The 24,795-nt window shown below is 43.1% G+C and overlaps 1 protein-coding gene across 3 annotated transcripts; it reads right to left on the bottom strand.

The window, feature by feature from the left end:
- Positions 1 to 538: 538 nt before the first annotated feature.
- OXNAD1 (oxidoreductase NAD binding domain containing 1) lies at positions 539 to 24,760 on the bottom strand. 3 transcript variants are annotated; one of them, XM_080974972.1, is made up of 8 exons: positions 24,493 to 24,760; positions 18,191 to 18,336; positions 16,778 to 16,841; positions 12,666 to 12,772; positions 6,716 to 6,857; positions 3,029 to 3,271; positions 1,569 to 1,677; positions 539 to 998 (listed from the first exon to the last, which is right to left on the bottom strand). In XM_080974972.1, the coding sequence occupies exons 1-8, from the start codon at positions 24,721 to 24,723 to the stop codon at positions 844 to 846; spliced, it is 1,197 nt and encodes a 398-aa protein (XP_080831098.1). In that variant the 5' UTR covers positions 24,724 to 24,760; the 3' UTR covers positions 539 to 843. The 3 variants fall into 3 exon arrangements, with proteins under 3 accessions (XP_080831098.1, XP_080831099.1, XP_080831100.1); XM_080974973.1 differs by having other exon boundaries at positions 24,450 to 24,632; XM_080974974.1 differs by lacking the exon at positions 24,493 to 24,760 and adding an exon at positions 23,855 to 23,878.
- Between the last annotated feature and the right edge of the window lie 35 nt (positions 24,761 to 24,795).

Raw genomic sequence — 24,795 nt, 5'->3', positions numbered from 1 at the left:
ATTCCATGAGTTGTACTTCACACACTGTTGGCACGCACAAATGCACAGCAGCTGTATTTTCACCACTACCCCCTGTGCTGCTTGCAATAAACTCCCATGAGTTAAAGCCATGGCTTTAAGAGGTAACTGAAGAAGTAGCATGCAATACCTAGAATGGGCAGCTAAAGTTTTGCTTATTTCAATGCTGCTGAGAAGACAAGCCATTTTTAAAGCAGACAGCGGGCTTGTCTCTTCAGCAGTCAAGAGAGGAAACAAGCAGCAAAACTTCACAGTGTTTGCAGTTAAAAAAATATTATTGAAACTTTTCAGCATATGATACAATAAAAAAACTAAATAAACATTAAAAAAGAAAACAACAAAAGAAACAGGGAAAGAAAAAAGAAAGGGGAGGGGAATACAAAGCCCTCTGTCAGAGGTAGATCTTACCCCTGTGTGCAGTTCTCTCTCAATATGTCTGAGTCTCCCCTTGGCCTTCAGCCCACGTCTGTCCCTTCTTGTCCCAAACATTATAGTTATAATAAAAAGTTCAGAAAATGTGTAAGGAAATATATTATTTACTTTTAGAGGTTACAGTTCACTCTCTCACACACCAGTTTGTCATGATACAAAAATAAACACAGTACATTTTATAAAGATAGGTTGGCCAGGTTTATAATAAGTTAACATAATTTCACAGATAAAGATCTCATTGGGGCAAAGGGAAAAGAACATTTTCTGCAAACTCTCAGCATTCATCAGTGTGTATATATTATAGTATATGTATATATATATGTGTGTGTGTGTGTTTGTGCACGCACGCTTCATTTTCGTTCTTTTTAATTTTCGCTGAAGAACTGCTGTGTGCTACCACCACTTTTCAAAGAAAATTTTATCTTGAGTCACACCAAGGTTTGCTAGCACTTTGGAGATGGATTCAATCATTGCAGGTGGACCACAGATATACCACAAAGTATCCGTGGAGATATGTTTTTCTAGATCATCTGCAGATATTCTTCCTTCTAATACAGAACACAAGAAATAAGGGAAATTATGAAGCTATTTAAAAACTCAAAAGAAGAAACCACCATTATTCAACAGCTAGGTCTGTTTCAGCTACGTGGGGCAGTTTACAACAAATTTACTGCAGTCCTTACTAGATTTATTGTTTAAGACAAAGGTCTGTTCTCCTCAAGAGTAAACCCCAGATAGGGATCAAAACTTTTGAGCTGTGGCATAAGGTGAAACACGATCAAGTTAGTTAGTACCAAGAAAAATATAAAGTTGTAGGGAAAAAATGGTAAATGAGAATTAGGAGAGACAAGATCACTGAATGTAGCAGAGAAGCTGTCCAACTCTGGGTACGATAAGTCGCATTTAGGTTGCAATCCCATGTAAGCTTGCCTGGGAGAAAGCCCATTGACAACAATGGGAATTACTTTTGAGGAAATACAACAGGGATTACAGAGACTCCTTATTAAGTCTCTGACCAGAATTATGTACATGAAAAGGCAGCCAGAGAATCAAATTGAGTTATGTCCCCTTAATGCTAACTCACAATGCAGTGAATACTTTTAACGTACAGTACATACCCTTGATGTAAGGCTGAAGATTTTCACAGATTGGTGAACTCTGCTTGGTAACATGGAAACTGCATGTGATTCTTCCAGGAAATGTGTTCGTCAAACCAAGGATATGTTTCTGGAATGCGAATGATATTTGCTCAAGCCACAGCCCGATAAATCAAAGCAGATGCTTTCCATGCATAGTCCCAACCCCACAGATTGGAAGAGGAGTGTAAGAGCACAGCACTCTGTTCAAGCAAAGGATAATGGAACTTTCTCATTTCCTACTGCCCAAGAGAGCTGGGGAATACTTCCTACAATGCTGTCCAAACATACAAATAAGCTTTTGGGAGCTGGCCACTCTTTTTCTGCCCCCCTCTCGTGAACGTTTCTCCTCCTTAGCGCAGTTGCAGATGCAGAGGGAGGAAACACATACATGTGACCTGGCAGCAAGGATGAAAAAGGAAGATGGAAACCTTGGCAGGAGAACATGACTTCTCGTGCCCACTGAGGAAGAAATGCCCCTCCCAGAATCTGTTCAACGTCTCCACAGGCCGCTGCTTCTGGAGCAAAGGTCTGACGGGCAGCTAGAGGAGCAGGAGGAGGAGAAGCAGCAGCAGCTTGTGTCTGGAGTGGCCTCCCTTGTATGGCCTTCATACTCCAATGGCTGCTTGTCAGATGGCTGTTGCGGTTGCTCGAGAGTAACCAGGCAGGACTCCAACCTGTCTTTTACAGGCTTTATTTTGGTGCAATCTATTTACAGTGAAGAGCCCCAAAGCTCATGTCTGGCTCAATCGCTAGCAGAACCTGGGAGTGGTCGTCTTTTGGACCTCCCCCAACATAAGAGTTTCGTTACCCCCAGCCTTCTCCTTCCCTCTTTGCGCCTTAGACTACTGCACAGGATGGGCGATGGCAAGGGCGTGTTTCCCTCCTGTCCGGCTTGCCCAGGAGCAGTGTTAAGGCTCCCACCAGCATCCTCTGGTCCTTCCGCCTCTTCCCCACTGGAGGTGGGGCTTTCCTCCTCCCCGGAAGAGGAACTGCTTCACAAGGTTTTCGGAGGCTCCCTGTAACACAACTGCCCTTCTATTTCTCGCCTCTGAGCCGATGGCAGTTACTTGACAGCTGCGTTGACTGAGGAGTGGCAGACTATGACTGCTTCTGCCAAGGGAGGAGTAGGCAGCAGAGACTGAGACCATCTACCTCAGCAAAGGATGCCCCTCTCTCTGCTCATCTCTACCCAATCAGTCTCAGAGCTAACCCAAGCATATCTTGGGGTAAAGCATATGATGGATATATATATTTGTGTGTTATGCATGTCCCTCTCTTTCCTCCCTGTCCCTTTCCCTTGCGTGCTTTTTTTTTTAGTTTGTAAGCCTGCAGGTAGGGGCTATCTTGTTTTAATTGATTGCAAGCTGCTCTGGGAGCCTTTTGGCTGAACAGCAGGGCACAAATGCTCACCACCATCACCATAATATAATGCAACCTACCCTAAAGAGCAGCTCGTGAGTGTTTTTTGCACAATAGAACAAATTTGCCGTTCCCATTTTGTAGCCAGATCCTTTGTTCTCTCGAGTTCTTTGAAGGTCTGCGACATGGAGCAGTATAGAAAATAAGGGGTTAATTCCGACTCCGCCAGCTACGAGCACGAGGTTTGCAGGGGCGTCGGCAGGTTGAGGATCAAAGAAGAAGTTGCCTCCCACTCGCAAGGCCACCTCTGAGCCAAGTGTACACTAAGGGAGAAAAGAGAGAGAGAGAGAGAGAGAGAGAGAGAGAGAAATTAAAGGGCTTGAAAGTAAATCAGACAGGGCAGTATCCGAAAAGCCACTCCTACACGCCTCCCGGTTGAAGAAAAAGTTAGATTATTCTAATACACACATTCTCCAAAGTTAAGAATGTCATTTGGCAGATTGCTCCAAGTGATAACGATATATGGTTACATTCTTCCTCCGATTCCACGATACGGGCTTAAAACAAAGCAGTGTGATGTTCAGAGAACTTGGGACCGCAAGGAAGGGATTCGAAAGTCCCAGGAGTTGAGCAGCTGTATTTTTAGATGAATGCTCCCAAGAGGAATGTTACAGAGTGGGAAGAAATTATTCTGCAGTGGTAATGGGTTTTTAAAAGGAAATGCTGTCCGTGCTCTCCAAAAAAACGTAACAAGCAAGCCTGCATTCATTTCAGTGTTTAGCTTACAATCATATCAATCAATCTTTGCAGCTGTTATGGCGACATGTTAGCCAAAAAGAGTTACCAGTCACAGACACACAGGAGTGGATTTGGGATAAAAAAGTGGACACACCCTTTGCAGGGAAAATCAAATTATGCTGAGTAAAATCTGGACTGACACAGCGCAGGTCAACTTGGGTCACGTCTTTAAGTAAGCACTATGTGGAATGACCTCATGGGGGGGGAAACAGATGAACTATATGAAAGTTGTATTTAAAGATATGGCCAAACAATTGTTGAACATCTTGTTTAACATTTTCTAACTATTGAAAGTGGGAGAAGTCAAAAGAAAATTTAATATTGTCATGTTGGACTCAAGCACTGAAGTAGTTGGTTTGGGATTCAATAGGCATAGCACAAGTGGAAGCAGAAATTGGGGAACCGTCCCTTGCATCAGCAAATAAATTTCCACCTCTTCTGCAACCCACACCATTCTGCAAAGTCCCCTGGGGTTTTCAGGGATTCTGGAAACTGCATATGGGAGCGGGGAGAAAAGCCCTGTTGCATGACTGGAAGTCTGCACACAGGGGTTCAGATGCCAAGGTTCCCCACCTAATAAAACATCAGAAGTGGTAACACTCCCAGAGAATCAGTGAGGCTAAACATGTTCTACTTGCACACAGAAAGGGGAATAAAACTGAACAGTACTGTGCCCTTCTACATCTTGCATTAAAAAAGTACTTTGAAATTTATAGTTATATATTTATCTGCATACACAATAAAATATGCTCAGATTAAGACAAGAGCCCATTAGACATGCAAACTAGGCCTTGTCTACAATTCAATGATTTCGAAACCAGTCCAGCCACTCTTTTTATAGCTATTTTCAAATGCACAGTATACATCCCTTAAGAAAAATTAAAATATCCCAAAGAGTTAACAATAAAAAGCATAATAAAACGATAGATAGATGATAGATAGATAGATAGATGATAGATAGATGCCTTACTACTACTAAGAGATTCAAAACCACTTATTGTTTAGATCTCACAATTCACTACATAATTTAAGAAAAACGTACCACAGAATCATATGCAATGGAAATATCTAAGATTAGTTGCATTGGCTCTATAATCATTCCACACTTTTGTTAAAAGGCATAGGCTTGCAATCTCTTCAGATGACAGTGTTCATTTTAGGGATACAGATGCCCAGTTTAAAAGCTACAAATTGATACAACATAGATTTTTTAATAATAAAAAACCTTGAATAATAATCAGCAATTCTAGATCACCATTAATCCCAGTGTCTTGACATGCTCTCCCCAGAACTAGCTAATGCCTTTAACTGCTTTCAGTGCTGTGCCACTATGAATTTAATTTAAAAAATTAAAGTAGGGAAAGGAAGGAAGGAAGGAAAACTCCTAAGAGATGCCTCAGAGGCAGATAATTATGAAGTTAGGTTCTGAGAGGTCCCTAATGAGCAACAGGGAAATCAATAGGAAATCTCCACAAGGATTTGTATTAGCATGTGTGGTCCAGTAACACTGGCTCTATACTTCTCCAGAACATCTTTCAAAGTGAGTTATTTTATTGAAATTCCAATGGCGCATGAAACTAACCTATTTAAGAACAGTAGGAGCACTTTTTATGGTCACATGGTACCGGATGGATTAGGGCTCACTCGGGGATGCTTTTTGCTCAAGTGATCAGACGGCATTGATTTTACACTGAAATGTTAGTCAACAAATACAATGTCAGCGAGAGAGAAGCATATTTCTCGACTCCAACAGCACAAAAGTAAGCCCCCAAATAAAAAAATGGCATTCTCTTGAAGCGTGCTTTTATGAAAGATGCCTTGCTTGCCCCGATTAGCGGCCTAGAGATGTTTCAAGTATGATATAACTAAACAAACATAACCACAGTTAAGTGTAGCTCCAGATCACCACAGCAGAGACCTTTGTATTTGCTCTGTTAAAGAGACTTGTGTTCGACAGGAGTCCACACGGCTTGACACCAGTCACTTTACTTTCTGGTATTTCCATGGTAAAGGTACCCCTGCCCATATGGGCCAGTCTTGACAGACTCTAGGGTTGTGCGCTCATCTCACTCTAGAGGCCAGGAGCCAGCGCTGTCCGCAGACACTTCCGGGTCACGGGGCGAGCGTGACGAAGCTGCTCTGGCGAACTGGCACCAGAGCAGCACACGGAACGCCGTTTACCTTCCCGCTATAAAGCGGTACCTATTTATCTACTTGCACTTTGACGTGCTTTTGAACTGCTAGGTGGGCAGGAGCTGGGACCGAACAACAGGAGCTCACCCCACCGCGGGGATTCGAACCGCCAACCATGCGATCGGCAAGTCCTAGGCGCTGAGGTTTTACCCAGAGCGCCACCCGCGTCCCCGTACCGTGTTTCCATACTGCAGCAGATAAAACAGATACAAGCTTACAGCTGCCCTTTCTCCTGGCCGATGTCTCAACTTTCTTTCTTTTTTTCAGAATTGCACTTTTACTATTTGCAAATCTGTGTCACGTCTGTGTGCCTTGGTCACCTGCCAATTTGCTTTAACAAAAGCTGAAGGTGGCTATTTCACAAACCAGTCCCAAGGCCCCTCACTCCCAGCATACTGGGCCAGATGCACAAAGGAAGGAGAACTGTGTGTGCAATTGCATAAATTTAGTTTTGAAAAGTGGGTTGCGTTAAAAAGGTAAAGCTTTCAATTCAAGGAAAAGGAAATGCTTTCGTAGAGAAACTACCTATCCTTTGAAGGAGGAGAAACCTTTGTAGGAGAACTTAAAGCTCCCACTGCAGACCGTGACAATGAGGTACAAAACTGAAATGAAATTTGACTTGAATACTAGTCTGGGCAGACTATTGAAAGATTGTTTTACAGTGTCATTCACCTGAAGATCTCAAGGGGAGTTATAACAGTTGAAACAGTGGAATAATTTTTAAAACAACACTAAAACATGAGGACAACTAACAGCACTAAGTAGCTTATAAATACCTGAGTGTGAACCCAATGAGCAGGAGGGTGTGTGGTTTGCTTCACTGCTAGTTCCAAAACTCCCTCTTGCTGCAGCAGACCAGGACTTGAACATATTGAGAATCCACCAACTACAGCAACTCCAGGTATAAAGAAGTCTACCCTGTGAGAAAAAACAGATTCAAGAAAGAAAAGTCCCCTACTCAGTGTCTTCTAAAGCAAAATTCTTTTTTATCCTCCATTTAAAACTAAAGTTCCAGTTTGCTAACTCTTCAACTTTGTAATGTAGCTTTATTTATTAGGACAAGTTTTGAATGTGTCCTACACTTTATTTGTTTTCTGGTTCCAGTTCTTACAAAATGCCACATAATAATAATGATCAGAAGGGAGGGCCGCTGGAGCTGACAGTTTCATCAATGGAGGGAGGAGGCGAATGGTAGTTGGTCCCAGCCGAGCCAACCTAATGGACCTTGCAGTGTTACCTGCCCCTCAGGTGCAGCCAGACAGAATGGCTGATTGCTTCTGTAGTGATGTATAATTGAAAGGAACTTATTGATGTAGCACAGATTGTGTTAACATTCCATCGTTTAGCCTTCTGGAGATCTCCCAAGGAGACGGGTGCGTACAGACCCAAGTGTGGTATGCATTTTGCTCTGTAAAGTCAAGTCTACACTACTACGTTCATTCAGCTACAGAAGTCTGCTTCCACATCATGATCAACGATTCCGGATGAGTTAAGTTCTAAAGGCGAATTTTTCACTATGTTGCCAAAATCAACACTACTCAATTATTTTTCCAAACCAGCATCTAGGAGGAGCGGGGAGCTTTGAATTGTTTTTTTTTTTTTTTTTACATACAGGAGTTCACAGATTGAGGTCAAAAAAAGACCCTTTATAAATGATACTTTCCAAGCTGCATTATAGCACCCTCTAGTGGCAAAATAATTCACCTGCTAAATGTTAACACTATATGTTTGAACAGTTTAATTTAGTACAAGTTGGGCAGGGTGTTTAACCTGTGACTGTATTTAGTGCCCTACTTGCTTGGATTTTGTTCAAAAGCTAGTACTTCATTAAAAACGACAACCCCCATCCCCTCTGTGAGGACAAATACTCTTCCCAATTATCACTGGAATGCCTCAAACCTGCTCTTGTGCAAATTTGCCCATTGACACTTTACCAATGCTGTAAAGGCAGGAGCTAGAGAGCTTATTTTCGCTAGCTAATTCACAATCTCATTTTAAGAAATCTCCTCCATGAGAGTGTGTATACGTGCATACTTTGGGCAACCAGTACACCAACAAGCTAAAGCAACGAGAGAATGTAAGATTTTTGTTTGCTGGTATAACTAAAGATGCAATACACATTTTGATGTACCAATGTTAAGTAACAAAGAAAAAAACTGCATGAATATACCCCAGCATTGTAAAGTAACAAAGCCACCAAAATGATCTATAAAAGATTTAAGACCGGTTCTATTGTACAGAACCACAGTGGTGAAACAATGGCATGGTTCGCACATTACATTAAACCATAGTTTTAAACAAACCATGGTTTAATTTCAACTGCCAGTCTGCTGCTACACACTGCTCAAATGCTCTTGCTGCACCGTAGATAAAACAAAGCAGACTCTGGCTTGTCGTTGCCATGCAAAGCCAGGCTGGTTTCTCCCAAACAAACCATGAATCCGGGTTTAGACAGCACAACAAACCAGACTCTGGCTTGTTTTATGAGCAGCGCAGCAGGAGAGAAGGACCATCACAGTGAACATTCCTCACTCACATTAATCCATAGTTAACTTTAAATAGCCAAATCGGACCATTAAAGCAGCCTTGGGAGAACGAGAGCCTATTTAAAATATGACAACGACCAAACTGAGGTTGCGGAAAAGCACCTGCCCACCTAGATGCTCCAGAATCTTGCTTCAAGAGGCTCTTACCCTGTGCATCAAACCCTGTGTTTGCCTACGACAGTGATAAACACAGAAAGCAAGACCCATTTAGTCTTATTAAGATACTGCAGTATAAGTTAACTGTGAAACCGTATCAAGCTTAAGCAAATTCCCTAACAGTTAACCTGCTAGACTGTATCACGGAAGCTCTTCACTAATTACAGATACCAGCAAGAGCTTGTAACATATTCCACACAGAAAGCTATAGATATTGTATATAATTGCATGCACATAAATGATATTTATATGCATTTATTCATAACTAAACCTAACAAGTGCTATATAAAACAGGCTATCAACCCAAGATGAACAGAAACTTGATTAGGAGGGGAGGAAAGTGGTTCCTCATAATATATGCTGGAACGCCTCCCAAGGACCATTAAAAATCGCTTTCCTTTCAAATGTTTTCCCCCCACATGCATTTCATGATTGGTATCTGCTTTCCCTGCTCTACGCACAGCCTGTTCCACAGCCTTTAAAACAGAATCTATGTGCAGAAACGCATTTCTGCGTCAACCTCTGCATCTGGGGCAAATAGTTGCACAATTTTTCATGAAAGTCAACCACAAGGTTCCCCTTAACTTGAATGGAGTTGGGCTCCTCTCTTTATTTACATGAAGCTGTGTATTACCCAAGCAGAGAGGTTAACGCTGGGATTTTGTAAAATCTTTCAGGGCACCCCAGAACCTCTACATTTTAAAGCTGGCAAATTGGCAAGGACTATGGGTACTTGGTGTGATCCGATCCTTATGTGCTTGGATACTTAAGTCTGCAATCGTGTGCATGCTTCTGGGAGTAAACGTCACTGACAACCATGGGACTTACGCATGCAGATTGATTGCATGGTGAGAAAATCAGTATGAATGGACTTTCTCCCCGATGCCTGCAGAAAACCTGCAAACAAGATCCAAGCACAACCTCATTTGGTTTCCGGCGACTGGTAATCAGAGGCATTATTGCCTCTGACCCTGAAGGCTAAGCGAAGCCATTGATAGCATGATCCTCCGAGAATTTCTTTTAAAGCTCTGCAAGTTGGTGGGCCATCACTTCCTCCTGTGGGAGTGAGTTCCAGTGTTTAACTATGCACCGTGTGAAGAAGGGCTTTCTTTTACATGTCCTGAATCTTCCAATAATCAGCTTTGTTGGATGTTCATGAGTTCCAGTGTTATGAGAGTAAAACGCACTCTAAGGGAGTGGGTTTTATCTAGAGATAAAAACTCTATCCACTTTCTCTATGCCACCCATAGATAATCATATGAGGTGACGCAGGCAGCACTGTGGTCTAAACCACTGAGTCTCTTGGGCTTGCCGATCAGAAGGTCGGCGGTTCGAATCCCCACCGATGGGGTGAGCTCCAGTTGCTCTGTCCCAGCTTCTGTCAACCTAGCAGTTCGAAAGCATGCCAGTGCAAGTAGATAAATAGGTATCGCTGTGGTGGAAAGGTAAACAGCATTTCCATGCGCTCTGGTTTCCCTCACGGTGTTCCGTTGTGCCAGAAGCAGTTTAGTCATGCTGGCCACATGACCTGAAAAGCTGTCTGCAGACAAACACCAGGTTCCTTGGCCTGAAAGCGAGATGAGCACAGCAACCCCATAGTCGCCTTTGACTGGACTTAACCATCCAGGGGTCCTTTACCTTTTACTTAATCATATGAATATTTTATCGTGTCAACACTTACTTACCTTTTCTCTAATCTCAAAAGGCCCAGGCGCTGCAACCTTTCCTTGCTCCATCCTCTTGATCATTTGGGCTTATCTTTTCTGAACCTTTCCCAAGTCTACAATATCCTTTTTGAGGAGAGGTGACCAGAAATGCACACAGTATTCCAGAGGCGATTGCAGCATAGATTTGTATAATGGCAACTTAAGTTTGGATCAGGCTGCAGTCTTAATTTGGTGCCAAGGCTATTAAGAAGATGCCGCCCACCTACCCACCATGCCACAAGATAATCCATCTTCCGGTTTTTCTTTGTGGATTATAAAATCCATGCAGGAAAGACTTGAAGAACAAAACCCCACACTGGGCAAAATATTCCTGCATTGCAGGGAGTTGGACTCACGTGGTCCCTTCCAACTCTGCAGTTCTATAATTCTATGAAACACCCACACTCATATTGCTTCTTTAATCTTTATGGCAGCCCTGTGTTTAATCATTCACCTGCTCGCCATAGGTGACAAGGAACCGCATGCAAGTGAGTAAGTGGGCTAGCAGAAGAGGGATGGAGTGCTTTGTGCCTCCTCTACACCCAGTATGGAAACCACGTGGGCTACCAGTGAAGGGAAGTTCTTCTTCCATAGAAATGCAGCAAGCATCATCTGTTAGCCCCCCAGGCAGACTAATAAACATGTTTCTGGGCCCGTAAACTTTGCAGGCTTATTTACAAAGCTGCTTAAGAAGGTAACAGTTGTTAAGTCAAACAGCATTACAGTTTTATAATAGGTAGGCTGGAAAGTTTAAAGCAAAGGAAGAATAGTATCTTTCACTATATATCTCCCTAGACTAGTATTCAAGAGAGACTGAAGCATGCAACAATCTAAGAAATACTGCTATGCAGATTCTGGCAAGCTGCATCTGTGATGCTAGACATATCTTCGAAGTAGGCATATCTTGAGCAAAATACTAGCTCCTTGGAAGCGGCTATGTGACTTTTATATTATGCAAAGGAGTTGTGCATGTTTGCCTTACGAAGAGAAACCCTGCCACTTCATTACAAAAGTAGGCCGATTAACCTTTTCTCTCGTGGCCTAGTTCTTAGTATCTCTCATTAGAACACAATCACACTTATGGGCTGCACTGGCAGAAAGTTAGCATGCCAAACAGAATTAGAATACTTTAAAAGGAAGATAATGAAAAGAGTAATTATAATTACAGAATCCAGTTTTCAGTATGATAATTACCAAAACATTTTTGAAGGGTAAATGTTTTTCCAAGAACCAGCAAGCACAAATTTAGTATGCATCTGTGCACATGTGCAAAGGCTGCTGCAAATTGCTCCACAAACATGAATTATTGCAATCAACATCTTGTTTTCTTGTTCTAAATGTAAAAGGCTGCAAAATTAACACTGAACTAGTTGCTCATGCTATTAGCATCCTATCAGATAAAGTTCGATTCCTATGAAACCTGTTCACCAGATGGAGCAACAAAAATAAAGAAAAAAGGGGGCTGGGAGGGCAGGAACTCCCCAACCTGACAAGCACAGAATGCAATTCAGACTATGAATGAATTGTCCAGAGAAAAAACTCACAGATCCTGAAAGCATGAACCAACGAATTCAAGTTACAAGAAAGGAGATTTGGAATAAACATTCGGAAAAACTTTCTGACAGTAAGAGCTGTTCAGCAGTGGAACAGACTCCCACTAGAGGTGGTGGATTCCTTGGAGGATTTTAAGCAGAGGTTGGATGGCCACCTGTCATGGATGCTTTAGCCAAGATTCTTGCATTGCGGGAGGTTGGACTAGATGACCCTTGGGTGCCTTCCAACTCTATGATTCTGAGGCATGAACAGGGCATTCCCTGTGAAACTGCTGACTTTCTCATTCTTTGAGCAGTGGCTTCCCACATGCTGTAATGCAACCTGCTTTTGGAAGTCTTCAAAAGAGGTTTCTTCTGCAACACGTGGTGATATGAACTAAAATCATTTGCAACACACACAGAAAGCACTCTGTCGCCCAGGAGATTTATATGTGGAGTGCGCTTTTGGAATTCTTAAGATACAGCTCTCTCAGGAAAAAATGTAGCACAAAGAGACAAATTGGGGCGATGCAAAAAGAGTTATAATTGAGGTTTATTCTATTTGATGAGCAGGGCCATGTTTTCCATGGAGATAAAATTTGGACAAATTCCCAAACCACTTTTACCAGCTGTTTCATAGAAAGCTGAGAAGAGGAAAAGCCCATGTCTCTGTGAATACCACAGAAGCTGATTGCTTGGATCAATTTGCAAAAATGTCTCGAAAAATTAGGCTTGCCCTCGAAAGTTTCCCCTCTTGTTTAATAAATCCAGAAGAAGGAACTTTACCATTGTCCTGCTTTAAAAGTAAATTCTTTATCTGTGACTGCCAGACGGAGACGTTTAACTGTTTCAGATTCGCTGGTGATTCCACACACTTTTGCTTTGGAAATGATCTAAAAGACAAAAATCACTGTTACCAATACCACCACTACTGTTTCAAGAAAGCATCTCAACATTTTCAATAGTGAGAATATCCCACGTGCTGAAACCTCCTTCCAGTCATCCATCACCAATACTGAAATGAGACAACTAGGAGTCTCAATCCTACCCCCCGTTCTACAATGACTCAAACATCTACAGAACAACCCTCATCATGCTAATGCAGAAGTAAGTCTCACTATGTACAGTGGGGCTTATTTCCCAGGAAGCGTTTAGGATTGTAGCCTTGCAATTCTTTTATTCCCAAGGATTAGGAATTTCATTCTGATGCCTTTCTCTCGCTAAATCCCATAAACATGGGTGGGGCGGGGCTCTATGAATTTAAGATCTCTGCATCACTGTGTCTTCTATGGATAGGAAACCGAGTTTGTTGATGGTCTAATTGGGAACAGTAGTGGGAATTTATTTTAAGTTTATTTATTATAATAATAATAATTTATTATTTATACCCCACCCATCTGGCTGGGTTTCCCCAGCCACTCTGGGTGGCTCCCAACAGAATATTAAAAACATGATAAAACATCAAAGATTAAAAACTTCCCTAAACAGGACTGCCTTCAGATGTCTTCCAAATGTCATAGTTGTTTACTTCCTTGACATCTGATGGGAGGGTGTTCCACAGGGCGGGCGCCACTACTGAGAAGGCCCTCTGCCTTCCTCCAATAAGTTCTGGGCAGTTCCCCCCTCTCCCATTTTAACTTCATAGCAACACAATGAAGTAGCTTAGGCTGAGAAATGTTAAATTTCATGTAACATCCAACCATTGGGCTTTGCACCACTGCTGCTCCTGACTGTGCCACTTAAACAAACCAGAGTCTGGCTTCTTGTACTGTAATGTCTGAGCCCAGGCTCTTGAACCAACCACAAGCCCTGACAAGCCTAGGTTTGCTTGACTCCACCTTCTTTCTTCCCCCATGTGACACAGTCAGGAGAAGGAGTGCAGCAAGGCACTTGTGTTCATTAAACCATACTTTAAATTTAAACTATGGTTTAAATTTGTGTGCAAACTGGGCCAGTGACTGATCCAAGGTCAGCCAGCAAGCTTCATGGCTGAATGGGGCTTTAAATCCAAGTTTTAGTTGAACACTAACCACTATACCATGGGGCTCTCCAAAGGCCTCAGTCTACATCATTCCTTAACTCTGCTGCGTTTTCCTGACTTTTACAGCCTGCACACTCTAAACTACTATTTGGAATTATTGTGTTCACTACAGATACTTTAATATTCTGAAAAGCCAGGTTCTTCAGATGACTCGTGCAGGTCCAAAAGTACAGAGATGTAAAAAACTAAACAAAACCACCAACACCATAATCTCATCAAATTCCAGCTATGACTCTGTCATTTCCCATCCAGCAGGACTGGCGTCTAACAAATGATATGTAACCAAGCTACATTTTAATTTGAAACACATGGCAGGAAATGAATTTCTCCCTAAAAAAATATTTGAACATGTCTACTGTCCAGTAAAACAACAGGACACTTGCCAGTTAAAAGCTAACACACTTTTTTCTTTATAACTTTAATAGACAATGTCAAACAACAGCAACGAAAGAACAGTCACGCTAGTTAAATCATTTACGGCTTTCATTCCAACCCCAGTGAAGCCCCAGGGTAGAAAATGACTAGCCTTACCCTGTTCACATTAACCTGTGACCTAATCTGCGGACAAAAATATTATAGCCATGACCACCTGACTAGATCCTGCATGCAAAGTTGTTATGGGAAACAGGTTTGAGCTAGAGCTAAGAAGCAGAATAGGACTGTCCCTCATTTCCCTTCATACTCCTCCAGCACAGTCATGAGGAGTCTGGGAGTTTTTGCTTCCGTTTTTCCTTAACCGCAGCTTGTTGTTTTGTCTGACCTGACAAACTGTGTTAATGTTGACTACTGCTTGTTAGAAACAAGCCATCTTGAAACCGTGTAATCACAAAAAGTTGATAAACGAAACAGAATCACAGAGAGGAGAATAATAATAATAATAATAATAATAATAATAATAATAATAATTTATTATTTATACCCCGCCCATCTGGCTGGGTTTCCCCAGCCACTCTGGGCGGCTTCCAAAAGAATATTAAAATACTATGATACATCAAACATTAAAAGCTTCCCTAAAGAGGGCTGCCTTCAGATGTCTTCTAAAAGTCTGGTAGTTGTTGTTCTCTTTGACATCTGGTGGGAGGGCGTTCCACAGGGAGGGCGCCACTACCGAGAAGGCCCTCTGCCTGGTTCCCTGTAACTTGGCTTCTCGCAGTGAGGGAACCGCCAGAAGGCCCTCGGTGCTGGACCTCAGTGTCCGGGTAGAACGATGGAGGTGGAGACGCTCCTTCAGGTATACTGGACCGAGGCCGTTTAGGGCTTTAAAGGTCAGCACCAACACTTTGAATTGTGCTCGGAAACGTACTGGGAGCCAATGTAGGTCTTTCAAGACCGGTGTTATATGGTCTCGGCGGCTGTTCCCAGTCACCAGTCTGGCTGCTGCATTCTGGATTAGTTGTAGTTTCCGGGTCACCTTCAAAGGTAGCCCCACGTAGAGCGCATTGCAGTAGTCCAAGCGGGAGATAACCAGAGCATGCACCACTCTGGCGAGGCAGTCCGCGGGCAGATAGGGTCTCAACCTACGTACCAGATGGAGCTGGTACACAGCTGCCCTGGACACGGATTTAACCTGTGCCTCCATGGACAGCTGTGAGTCCAAAATGACTCCCAGGCTGCGCACCTGGTCCTTCAGGGGCACGGTTACCCCATTCAGGACCAGGGAATCCCCCACACCTGCCCGCCTCCTGTCCCCCAGAAACAGTACTTCTGTCTTGTCAGGATTCAACCTCAATCTGTTTGCCGCCATCCATCCTCCAACCGCCTCCAGACACTCACACAGGACCTTCACCGCCTTCACTGGTTCTGATTTAAAGGAGAGGTAGAGCTGGGTGTCATCTGCATACTGATGAACACCCAGTCCAAACCCCCTGATGATCTCTCCCAGCGGCTTCATATAGATATTAAAAAGCATGGGGGAGAGGACAGAACCCTGAGGCACCCCACAAGTGAGAGCCCAAGGGTCTGAACACTCATCCCCCACCACCACTTTCTGAACACGGCCCAGGAGGAAGGAGCGGAACCACTGTATGACAGTGCCCCCAGCTCCCAGCCCCTCAAGACGGTCCAGAAGGATGTTATGGTCGATGGTATCAAACGCCGCTGAGAGATCCAGCAGAACTAGGAAACAGCTCTCACCTTTGTCCCTAGCCCGCCGGAGATCATCAACCAGTGCGACCAAGGCAGTTTCAGTCCCGTGATGAGGCCTGAATCCCGATTGGAAGGGATCCAAATGGTCCGCTTCTTCCAGGCGTGCCTGGAGTTGTTCAGCAACCACTCGCTCAATCACCTTGCCCAAGAATGGAAGATTTGAGACTGGGCGATAGTTGGCCATCGTGGCCGCATCTAAAGATGGTTTTTTAAGAAGCGGTTTAATAACCGCCTCTTTCAGCGGGTCTGGGAAGGCTCCCTCACGGAGGGAAGCATTCACCACCCCACGAAGCCCATCGCCCAGCCCTTCCCGGCTAGCTTTTATAAGCCAGGATGGGCAAGGATCAAGGAGACAGGTGGTTGGTTTCACTCGTCCAAGCAGCCTGTCCACATCCTCGGAGGTAACAGATTGGAATTGATCCCACACAATTTGACTAGACAGAACTCTAGCACTCCCCCGCCCCGGCCCTGCTCCCACGGTGGCGTCTACCTCTTCCCGAATCTGAGCGACTTTATCTGCAAAAAACTTAATTTATTTATACCCCACCCATCTGACTGGGTTTCCCCAGCCGCTCTGGGCGGCTCCCAATCAAGTGTTAAAAACAATACAGCATTAAATATTAAAAACTTCCCTAAACAGAAGGGCCAAGTCTCCACCAAACTCATCCACGTTCTTTGGCACATGGTAGATTTCAGGCTGTATGATACCAACCTCCTGTCGAAAGTCATGTGCTGTTCTCTCCAGATGATCTGGCTTTCTTTTTGATTTCATGTTGCTTTGAATGAAAGACAAATTAAGACCGTCATTACCCAATTTTATTGTATAGCTTAAATAAAAAAGCTCACTGAAGACCTGTTTAAAGTTAGGATTCAGTTGTCACTAGTCACTAAGAACAAAACTCTAAGGCCAAGAACAGAACTGAGCTGCCAGAAGAGACAAAGTCTGTCAAATTCAGCACTGTTTCCAACAGTAACCATCATTATGCCGTTGAAAGTCATATAAAGGCAATGGGCATTTTGTGCCTAGGGTCTAAAATTCAGAGGTATAGAACTTCTGAATATTGAGCTCCCATTTAATTATCACAGTTCATAGACTTATCATCCATAAGATTTTCTAATCTTCAACGTCTGTATGAAGATAATAGGAGAGTTTATCCAGGGATTTGTTTCCAGGTACTTAATGAGTATCTGGAAACAATAATGGGATGACTGAGGACCAATAAACTGACAAGACGGAGGAGGTACTGTTGGTGGGCAGCTTCTGAATCTAGGAGGTGGTTGGACAAACTGTTATGGGGTGCCTGAAGCACGAGTGCATACTCCGAGGTCCATCTTTGAAGTTCCAAATACACTTTTTTGTGCTGCAGATGATTCAGCAGCTACAGCCATTCCTGGACCTTGTTATGGTGATCCACACCCTGATAACCTCAAGCCTGGATTACAGCAATGTGCTCTACACATGGCTGCCTTTGAAAATGGCTTGGAAACGGCAACTGGTGTCCAAGGCGGCCAACCGATTACTGAGCAGCATGCCATTTCAGAGTCACCGTAACACCTATTCTCCACAATCTGCTCTGCCTGCCTGTTCACTTTTAAGCCCATTTTGTTTTTTAAAGCCCTAAATGACCCAAATATTCATCTCCTGCCACGTGCCAGCCCAGCCACTGAGATCTCTGGAGGAAAACCCTCCTGGGGTGCCACTGCCAGCTGAGCCCCAAGGGGTGGCAACTCAGTTGAGGGCCTTCTTGGCTGCAGCATCCTCTGTGAAACACCAAGTCTCTGGAGGTCCATCAGTGATAATATTTACTCCAGTTTCGCTGGGTGTTAAAAATGTACCCCTTTAAGCTTTCTCGAAGTTATCACCAATTAGGTTCTGGAAAAATGGACTTGTAGAAGACTCTATGGGATTGTTTCCCATATGCTGCTGTTTTAAGGGTGAATATGTTTTTTTGGTTTAATTTGCTCTGCTATGCTATGTAAATGACAATGTGATTTGCGAACCCCTCAGGGCTTTTTGAAATTAAAAGTGACATATAAATTTAAAGAAATGTAATAAATGTATTATGGGGATATTTCCATTTCTCTCAACATGTATTTTAGTATTTAGAGGACACAAACATCTTACCCATTTACTGTGCAATAACATAGCGCCGCATGTTTCAGATGTAAGACAGAAGAACAAATGGGAAGAACTCCAGCAGTACTTCTCAGCAACGGAGGAATAGCAAAAACAGCAGCACAGACCATAGCGTTCTCTAGTCTTATAAGCACCTGCAATTTGAAAAAAAACAGCACAGTTAACAATTGTAGTTTTCTTTAAGTTTTTTGGAAAGCTTGATTTTTCAGTTTCCTAAAATACTTGTTCAATTAACAAGTATCGACAATTGTGTCAAACAGCAGACCTGCACAATTCTAAGGAGAAAAAAATAACATCTTTTCCAAATATTTAAAAGAGGAGTTACCTATCACAAAAAGTATGTTGCTGGCTTGGTGATTTAAGTGAAATGAGCTCATTCCTGGACAAGTGCTGACATCACAGAAACTTTCCATGAAACAGGCACTCACATCATAAACACATCTCTCTCTCAGACTACAGCTGCTTCAGTCAAAGACACCTAACCAGAAGACAAGATTCTTCTCATTACTATATGTGTCTCTCCAAGTTAACAAATGCCCTTTAGGGAATGTGTTGATGTACTACAAGCCAGTGTGTGTGTGCATGTCTGTGTGTGCGCGCGCAATGGAACACAAGAACTGGGAGAGGACAGGCCAGGGAGTAAGACCACTGAATATTCTTGAACACAGAGGCAAACCCAATTAAATGCTGGCAACCACTGCTTCATGTCACCCTTTCTGAGGAGATGGAGGCTCCTGAATGGCAACTATCCTTTTATTTACATGTTTTTTAAAATCATTAAGCCGAACATTTTAGGCTAACATAACTTTAAGTGCACCCTTCACTGCAACCCCATCTTTCTCTTCATCTCTGTGCCACAACCCCCAGAGGGCTGTGAAATTGAGTGGGGGGGGGTGAATGCATTATCTGGGCTCCAGGTTCTCACAACTGGTACAAAGAGTTATTTTAGGAAGCATCATATAGCTCGGATTTGGGTTCTCGGCACAAAGATTTCACACATGAAAATGCATATCTAGCATGTATGCTTTCATCATAAAACACTGAGCGATGCATGCTAAATCCAGTGTGTTTTCAGAGCCACCACTAGAGCAGATGAGGCTAATTCAATAGAGAAGCAGACAAGAACTACCACATGGAGATGAATCAAGGCCAGTATTCCACCTCTTACTAAAACAAAATCCAAGTCCTTGAGGATTCATAGTACAGGTACTAATGGAGTACTCAATTCTTCTTTTTCATTTTTAAAGATTATACATCATTATTACTATTACTATATATTTCTACGCCACCCATCTGGCTGGGCATCCCCAGCCACTCTGGGCGGCTTCCAGCAAACTACAAAAAATAATAAAATGTCAAACATTAAAAACTTCCCTAAACAGGTCTGGCTTCAGATGTCTTCTAAAAGTTGTGTAGTTCTTTATCTCCTTGACATCTGATGGGAAGGTGTTCCACAGGGAGGGTGCTACCGCCGAGAAGGCCCTCTGCCTAGTTCCCGGTAACTTTACTTCCCGCTGTGAGGGAACCTCCAGAAAACCCTTGGAAGTGGACCTCAGTGTCCAGACTGAATGATAGGGGTGGAGATGCTCCTTCAGGTGTCCTGAGCCAAGGCCGTTTAGGGATTTAAAGGTCAGTACCAACACTTTGAATTGTGCCAGTGAAGATCCTTTAAAGATCTGTTTAAAAGTCATTATGATTTCTGTCTTGCAAATTATCTGGGGAAGGGCATTCATGAGTGCTATCACCAAAAAGGCCCACTTCTGGGTTGTCACCAGATGACAATCTGCTGGCCATGTAATAACCAAGGGTCTTCTCAGAAGCTACTCCAAGAAAATTAATAAGTGCACACACAATGTAATAAATGTATGAACTAGGAAATAGTCCTAGCTCTTAAGTAGGTTGTGTACTGTGTAACTTGTATTATGTTAAAAAACAAAGAAACAAAAAACCAGCTATAGCTTCTTTTATGGTGTTTTTGGCACAGCCTTCCCCAAAACGAGCCCTCAGATGTTAAGGACTCAATCCTCTTCACTTTTAGAAAAGTTCCACTAAGTTCAATAGCACTTAGTGCAAAGCCAACATGCTTAAGATCACAACATTTGTATAGTGTTTCAACTCACAGCTTTATAACACAGACACAACTACTGCATTTAATATTCCACTCTTTTTGTTGTCTATTTTTAAGTGTGTTACGTGCACAGCAATAGTTTGTATAGGCCTTTACAGCTGCAACATGCTGTACAACACCTTTTGTGTCTACTAGTGACATCTGCTGGTGGCTAACCTCTCTGACTTTAAGAAGCAATACCCCCCAAAAATCCCAAATGTTTCTTTCCATGACATTAAGGAGGTAGTTTAGAACAACCACTTCAAGAACCAAGATGAGGTTTCTCTTCTGTATGATTTAGCTCCATCCCTGTGAACTTTGATATACACATGTATTAATCTCTTTATGTCATTGGGAATAGCTTAGTGGTTGACTCCTTGACTCCTTAAAGTCATCAAATCTCCAGAGCTCTCTTATAATGTCAACACATTTGGCTAATAAAACAAACAAACCTGTTCAGTTCTCCCCCACATTTTCCTCTCTCTATCTCTCCCATGAATGCTGGCAGCTTTCACAACACTTTGTTACAGATATATTCAAACACAGGTGGGGATGTATATACATTTATCACCATTTCTGGGCACATGTGGATGCTAAATTAAATAAGCGGGGACAAAAGATACTGGCTCCGCAAGTTAGCTAAAATCATTACAATCTTGCTATACATTTGCAAGAATGATAGGTAGATCGTATAAAACAACAGTATTCATTTTCTAAGATAAGCGCTGAACAGAATCCTATTCTTCTGCCTGGATTTTACGATATGTGAAACTAGCTTCAACTAATAGGTAATTCAGGTAGCAGTTCCATATACATTTTCTTGAGAGGATTGCTCAGTTGGTTAGAGTATGGTGCTGATAACACCAAGGTTACAGGTTCGATCCCCAAGGAACAACTGCATATTCCTGCATTGCAGGGGGTTGGACTAGATAATCATCAGGGTCCCTTTCAACTCCATGATTCTACAATTCTAAATTCCATTGACTTACTTCTATGTAGACATGTATAGGATTGCACTGTCAAAGAATAATCCAACATCTGTGCTCAGGCTCAATACTGATGTAATGGTGTTAATCTCAAAATCATGACTGCAACAATGGAGTTGATTGGGATCCATATATTTCTTGCCTCACCACCCTCCTTTAATCTCATGCATATATCTTCCTTTCCTTGGTGCAACATTACAACTATACCAACTGTGGTCTGAGCATGGTTATCTTGAACAGTGATGCATCATGGAGTCTGAAAAAGGAAGAGGGGGGCAAACCCATGCAAAAGGAGGGATAAGATACTCATGATTCCAATACATGCTAAAAATCTCCTAACCATAGATAGCATATTGTGAGCATTATATCTGTCCTGGGCATCAGAGAAAGCAAATGAACAATGTACTATGGACGCATACATAGAAAAATATTTGTTTCACTTGTGGGAACGTAGTGTACATATTGCTCAACACTAAGTATCTTTACTCAGGATAGACCCCACTGATTTCAATGGAGCTTATTCATAAAGAAATTTCTACAGGATTGCAGGCTGAAAGTAACACATCTCAATGACTGTGTTTTGGTTGCAGACAGCCATCTTTTGTACTATTTTTCAGTTTTGCAAAGCCCTACTTGTTTGCATCAAAATGTGACAAGATGCAAGAGAGGGTTTGCCAAATGAAGCCACTTGAGAGGTGTATTTTAAATAATGGGAAACAAATATATTGGAAAATAAACCTGCCAGATGTCAAGGTAAGATATGATCAGAGCCTAAACATTTTCCAGAGACAGTCAGAAGCTTTCTGGTAAAGATGCATTTGAGAACTACAACTGACTAGGTGAGCTGTGTTTATTTTTTTTAAATAATAATGTTCTGATTCTATGTTGGGTGTGCTCAGTTAGTTTAGTTTTCAGGCTACAACTTTCCACAAAGCTATTTTGCAACCCAATCCTATGTATGTCTACTCAGAAGTACATCCCTGAGTTTATACACACACATGAGTGTGTGTGTGTGTGTGTGTGTGTGAGAGAGAGAGAGAGAGAGAGAGAGAGAATGAGTGCAGCCTTAACACCAAACTTTGAACTCAACAGATGCATCTTATCTGAAATGATACCACAGCACTCATGTATCTCTTATGTTTGGACTAATTTTGACACCTGAAACGGCTCATTAACAACTATGACTGACAAGACACTGAAAATGATCTGCCATCAGGCTGAAATGTAGGCAAGAACTACTTAAACTTAACCAACCTGCAGTTCCAATTTTAAGTTTACAGCCCACCTGGAGGACAAATCACTCTTACTAAGCGAGATAAAAGAGGCTCTTCGTCCAATACTGACTCATCCTTCAAAGTTTTCCTGAAGGCAAACACAATAAAAGCTATTCACAATGCCATACTTTACAAACACAAAGTGCTTTTTGAACAGGGAGTGGGGTATGTGAAAAACCCAGCAATAACCACAAAGAGTGCCAATAAATACCAGCTTCGGCAGGAGTGGCCAGAAGCGGGGCACCAATTGCCTTCAGGATGTGATTGGCTACTGAGGCAAGAAGAATGATGGACTAGATGGGAGAGCCAGTATGGAGCACTTAGAACCAGGTTCAAATCCCCACTCAGCTATCCCCTTCATAAACTATCTTTCTGCCTAGCCAACCTCACAGGGTTGTTGTGAGGATAAATTGGGGATGGGAGGAAAGGGGTAAAAAAACCATGTAAACAAACAAACAAACAAACAAAGGGATTGACCTACAGATTGACACAGCAGGGTTCTTCTTGTGTCAGTGTGGGGGAGAAGGGGGAAAGGAAAGCTTTGTCTGAAAGAGCCAGTGGCAGTGTAGTGGTTAATGCCTGTCCGGGACCTGGGAGAGACCAGGATCCAAATTCTAATAACAATAATTTATTACTTATACTGTACTCAGAGCTTTTTTTCAGGGGGGTACTCAAGGTTATGCAGTACCGGCACCTCTCTTTGTTGTTGTAAAAAGTGTGGCACTTACTGTAACAACTTCATGGTGAGTACTGGCACCGACAGTCATATCTTGGAGGTTAACAGAATCCATTCCAGAAGTCTGTTTGACTTCCAAAACGTCTGGAAACCAATGTGTGGCTCCTGCAGCCAATAGGAAGCCACTGAAGCCCTGTCGGACGTTCGGCTTCCAAAAATAGTTCACAAACCAGAACAGTCACTTCCGGGTTTGCGACGTTCAGGAGCCAAAACGTTTTAGAACGTTCGCAAACCAAGGTATGACTGTATTTTCCTAGGGGAGAAAAGCATTGCTTATACTCCACCCATCCAACTGGGTTGCCGCAAACCTTCTGGGCAGCTTCCAACATAATATAAAAACACAGCGAGACAACAAACTTAAAAAAGCTTCCCGATACAGGGCTGCCTTGGAAGATGTCTTCCATTGTCCCTCCAGACAAACAGAAAATTTATTATTATTTATACCCCCGCCCATCCGACTGGGTTTCCCCAGCCATTCTGGGCGGCTTCCCAAACATATGAAAACACAATAAAACAACAAACATTAAAAACTTCCCAATACAGGGCTGCCTTCGGATGTCTTCTAAAAGTTCTGTAGTTGTTTATCTCCTTGACATCTGCTGAGAGGGCGTTCCACAGGGCGGGCGCCACTACCGAGAAGGCCCTCTGCCTGGGCCCCTGTCACTTCACTTCCTGCAGTAAGAGAAACTGCCAGAAGGTCCTCGGAGCTGGACCTCAGTGTCTGGGCTGGACGATGGGGGTGGAGACGCTCCTTCAGGTATACACTCTTCATGGGCTACCAAGCTTCCTGGGTGACCTTGGGCCAACAATTCACTCGCTCGCTCTGTCCTACCTCACGGGGTTGTTGTGGGGGGTGATTATGAAGCGGGGAGACTCATGTACGCCACCTCGAGTTAAAAAAATGGTGGGATATAAATGCGATATAATAAATAAACACATCCTAAGTAAAACCCAGTGAAAGTGTCTCTGAAGCACAGCTGTCAACTTTTCCCTTTTCTTGCGAGGAATCCTATTCGGAATAAGGGAATTTCCCTTTAAAAAGGTGAAAAGTTGACAGCTATGCCCTGAAGGGGCTTCGCTCCGGCGTGACAGGGCGCAGGTTGCCACCGCCTCGTTGCTCCTGCGGGTCCCTTTTCAGACTCACCCGCCTCTCGCGGGGTCCAAAAGGGCGAAGGGAGGCGACTTACTCCCCCCGCAGACTCCTCAGGACGCGTCGCCCGGCCTAGTGAAGGCCTCAGCCTAACAAGCCCAGTCACGAGCAACCGGCACCCGCACCGCCACTTCCTCTCCGGCACAACAACGGCATCTTGCGAAGAGGGAGCGGGAAGCCAAAGTCCGCCGCTATGATTTAGGCACTTCCGGCCCAGTATCGGAACTCGCTTTCCCGCTCTTATGAAAGCGTAGAAGGGCTTCACCATAGAGACTCAGAGGGGCAGAGCGACGTCACTCCGCTCCGAAGGCGGAGTGCTTCGAACTCACGTGCAGTCGAT

Source organism: Podarcis pityusensis (assembly GCF_964106645.2).
Source record: "Podarcis pityusensis genome assembly, chromosome: 12".
Classification (NCBI taxonomy): domain Eukaryota; kingdom Metazoa; phylum Chordata; class Lepidosauria; order Squamata; family Lacertidae; genus Podarcis; species Podarcis pityusensis.
Note: the sequence above shows the minus strand (reverse complement) of the source record. Positions and strands in the feature narration are given on the sequence as shown.

Coding starts and splice junctions, on each gene's coding strand:
- OXNAD1 (XM_080974972.1), bottom strand. CDS start 24,723: ATGGTGAAGCCCTTCTACGCTTTCATAAGAGCGGGAAAGCGAGTTCCG. Junction 18,337..24,492: donor CTGAGGAGTCTGCGGGGGGA/GTAAGTCGCCTC, acceptor TTCAAATTGCAG/GTGCTTATAAGACTAGAGAA. Junction 16,842..18,190: donor TGTTATTGCACAGTAAATGG/GTAAGATGTTTG, acceptor TTTCATTCAAAG/CAACATGAAATCAAAAAGAA.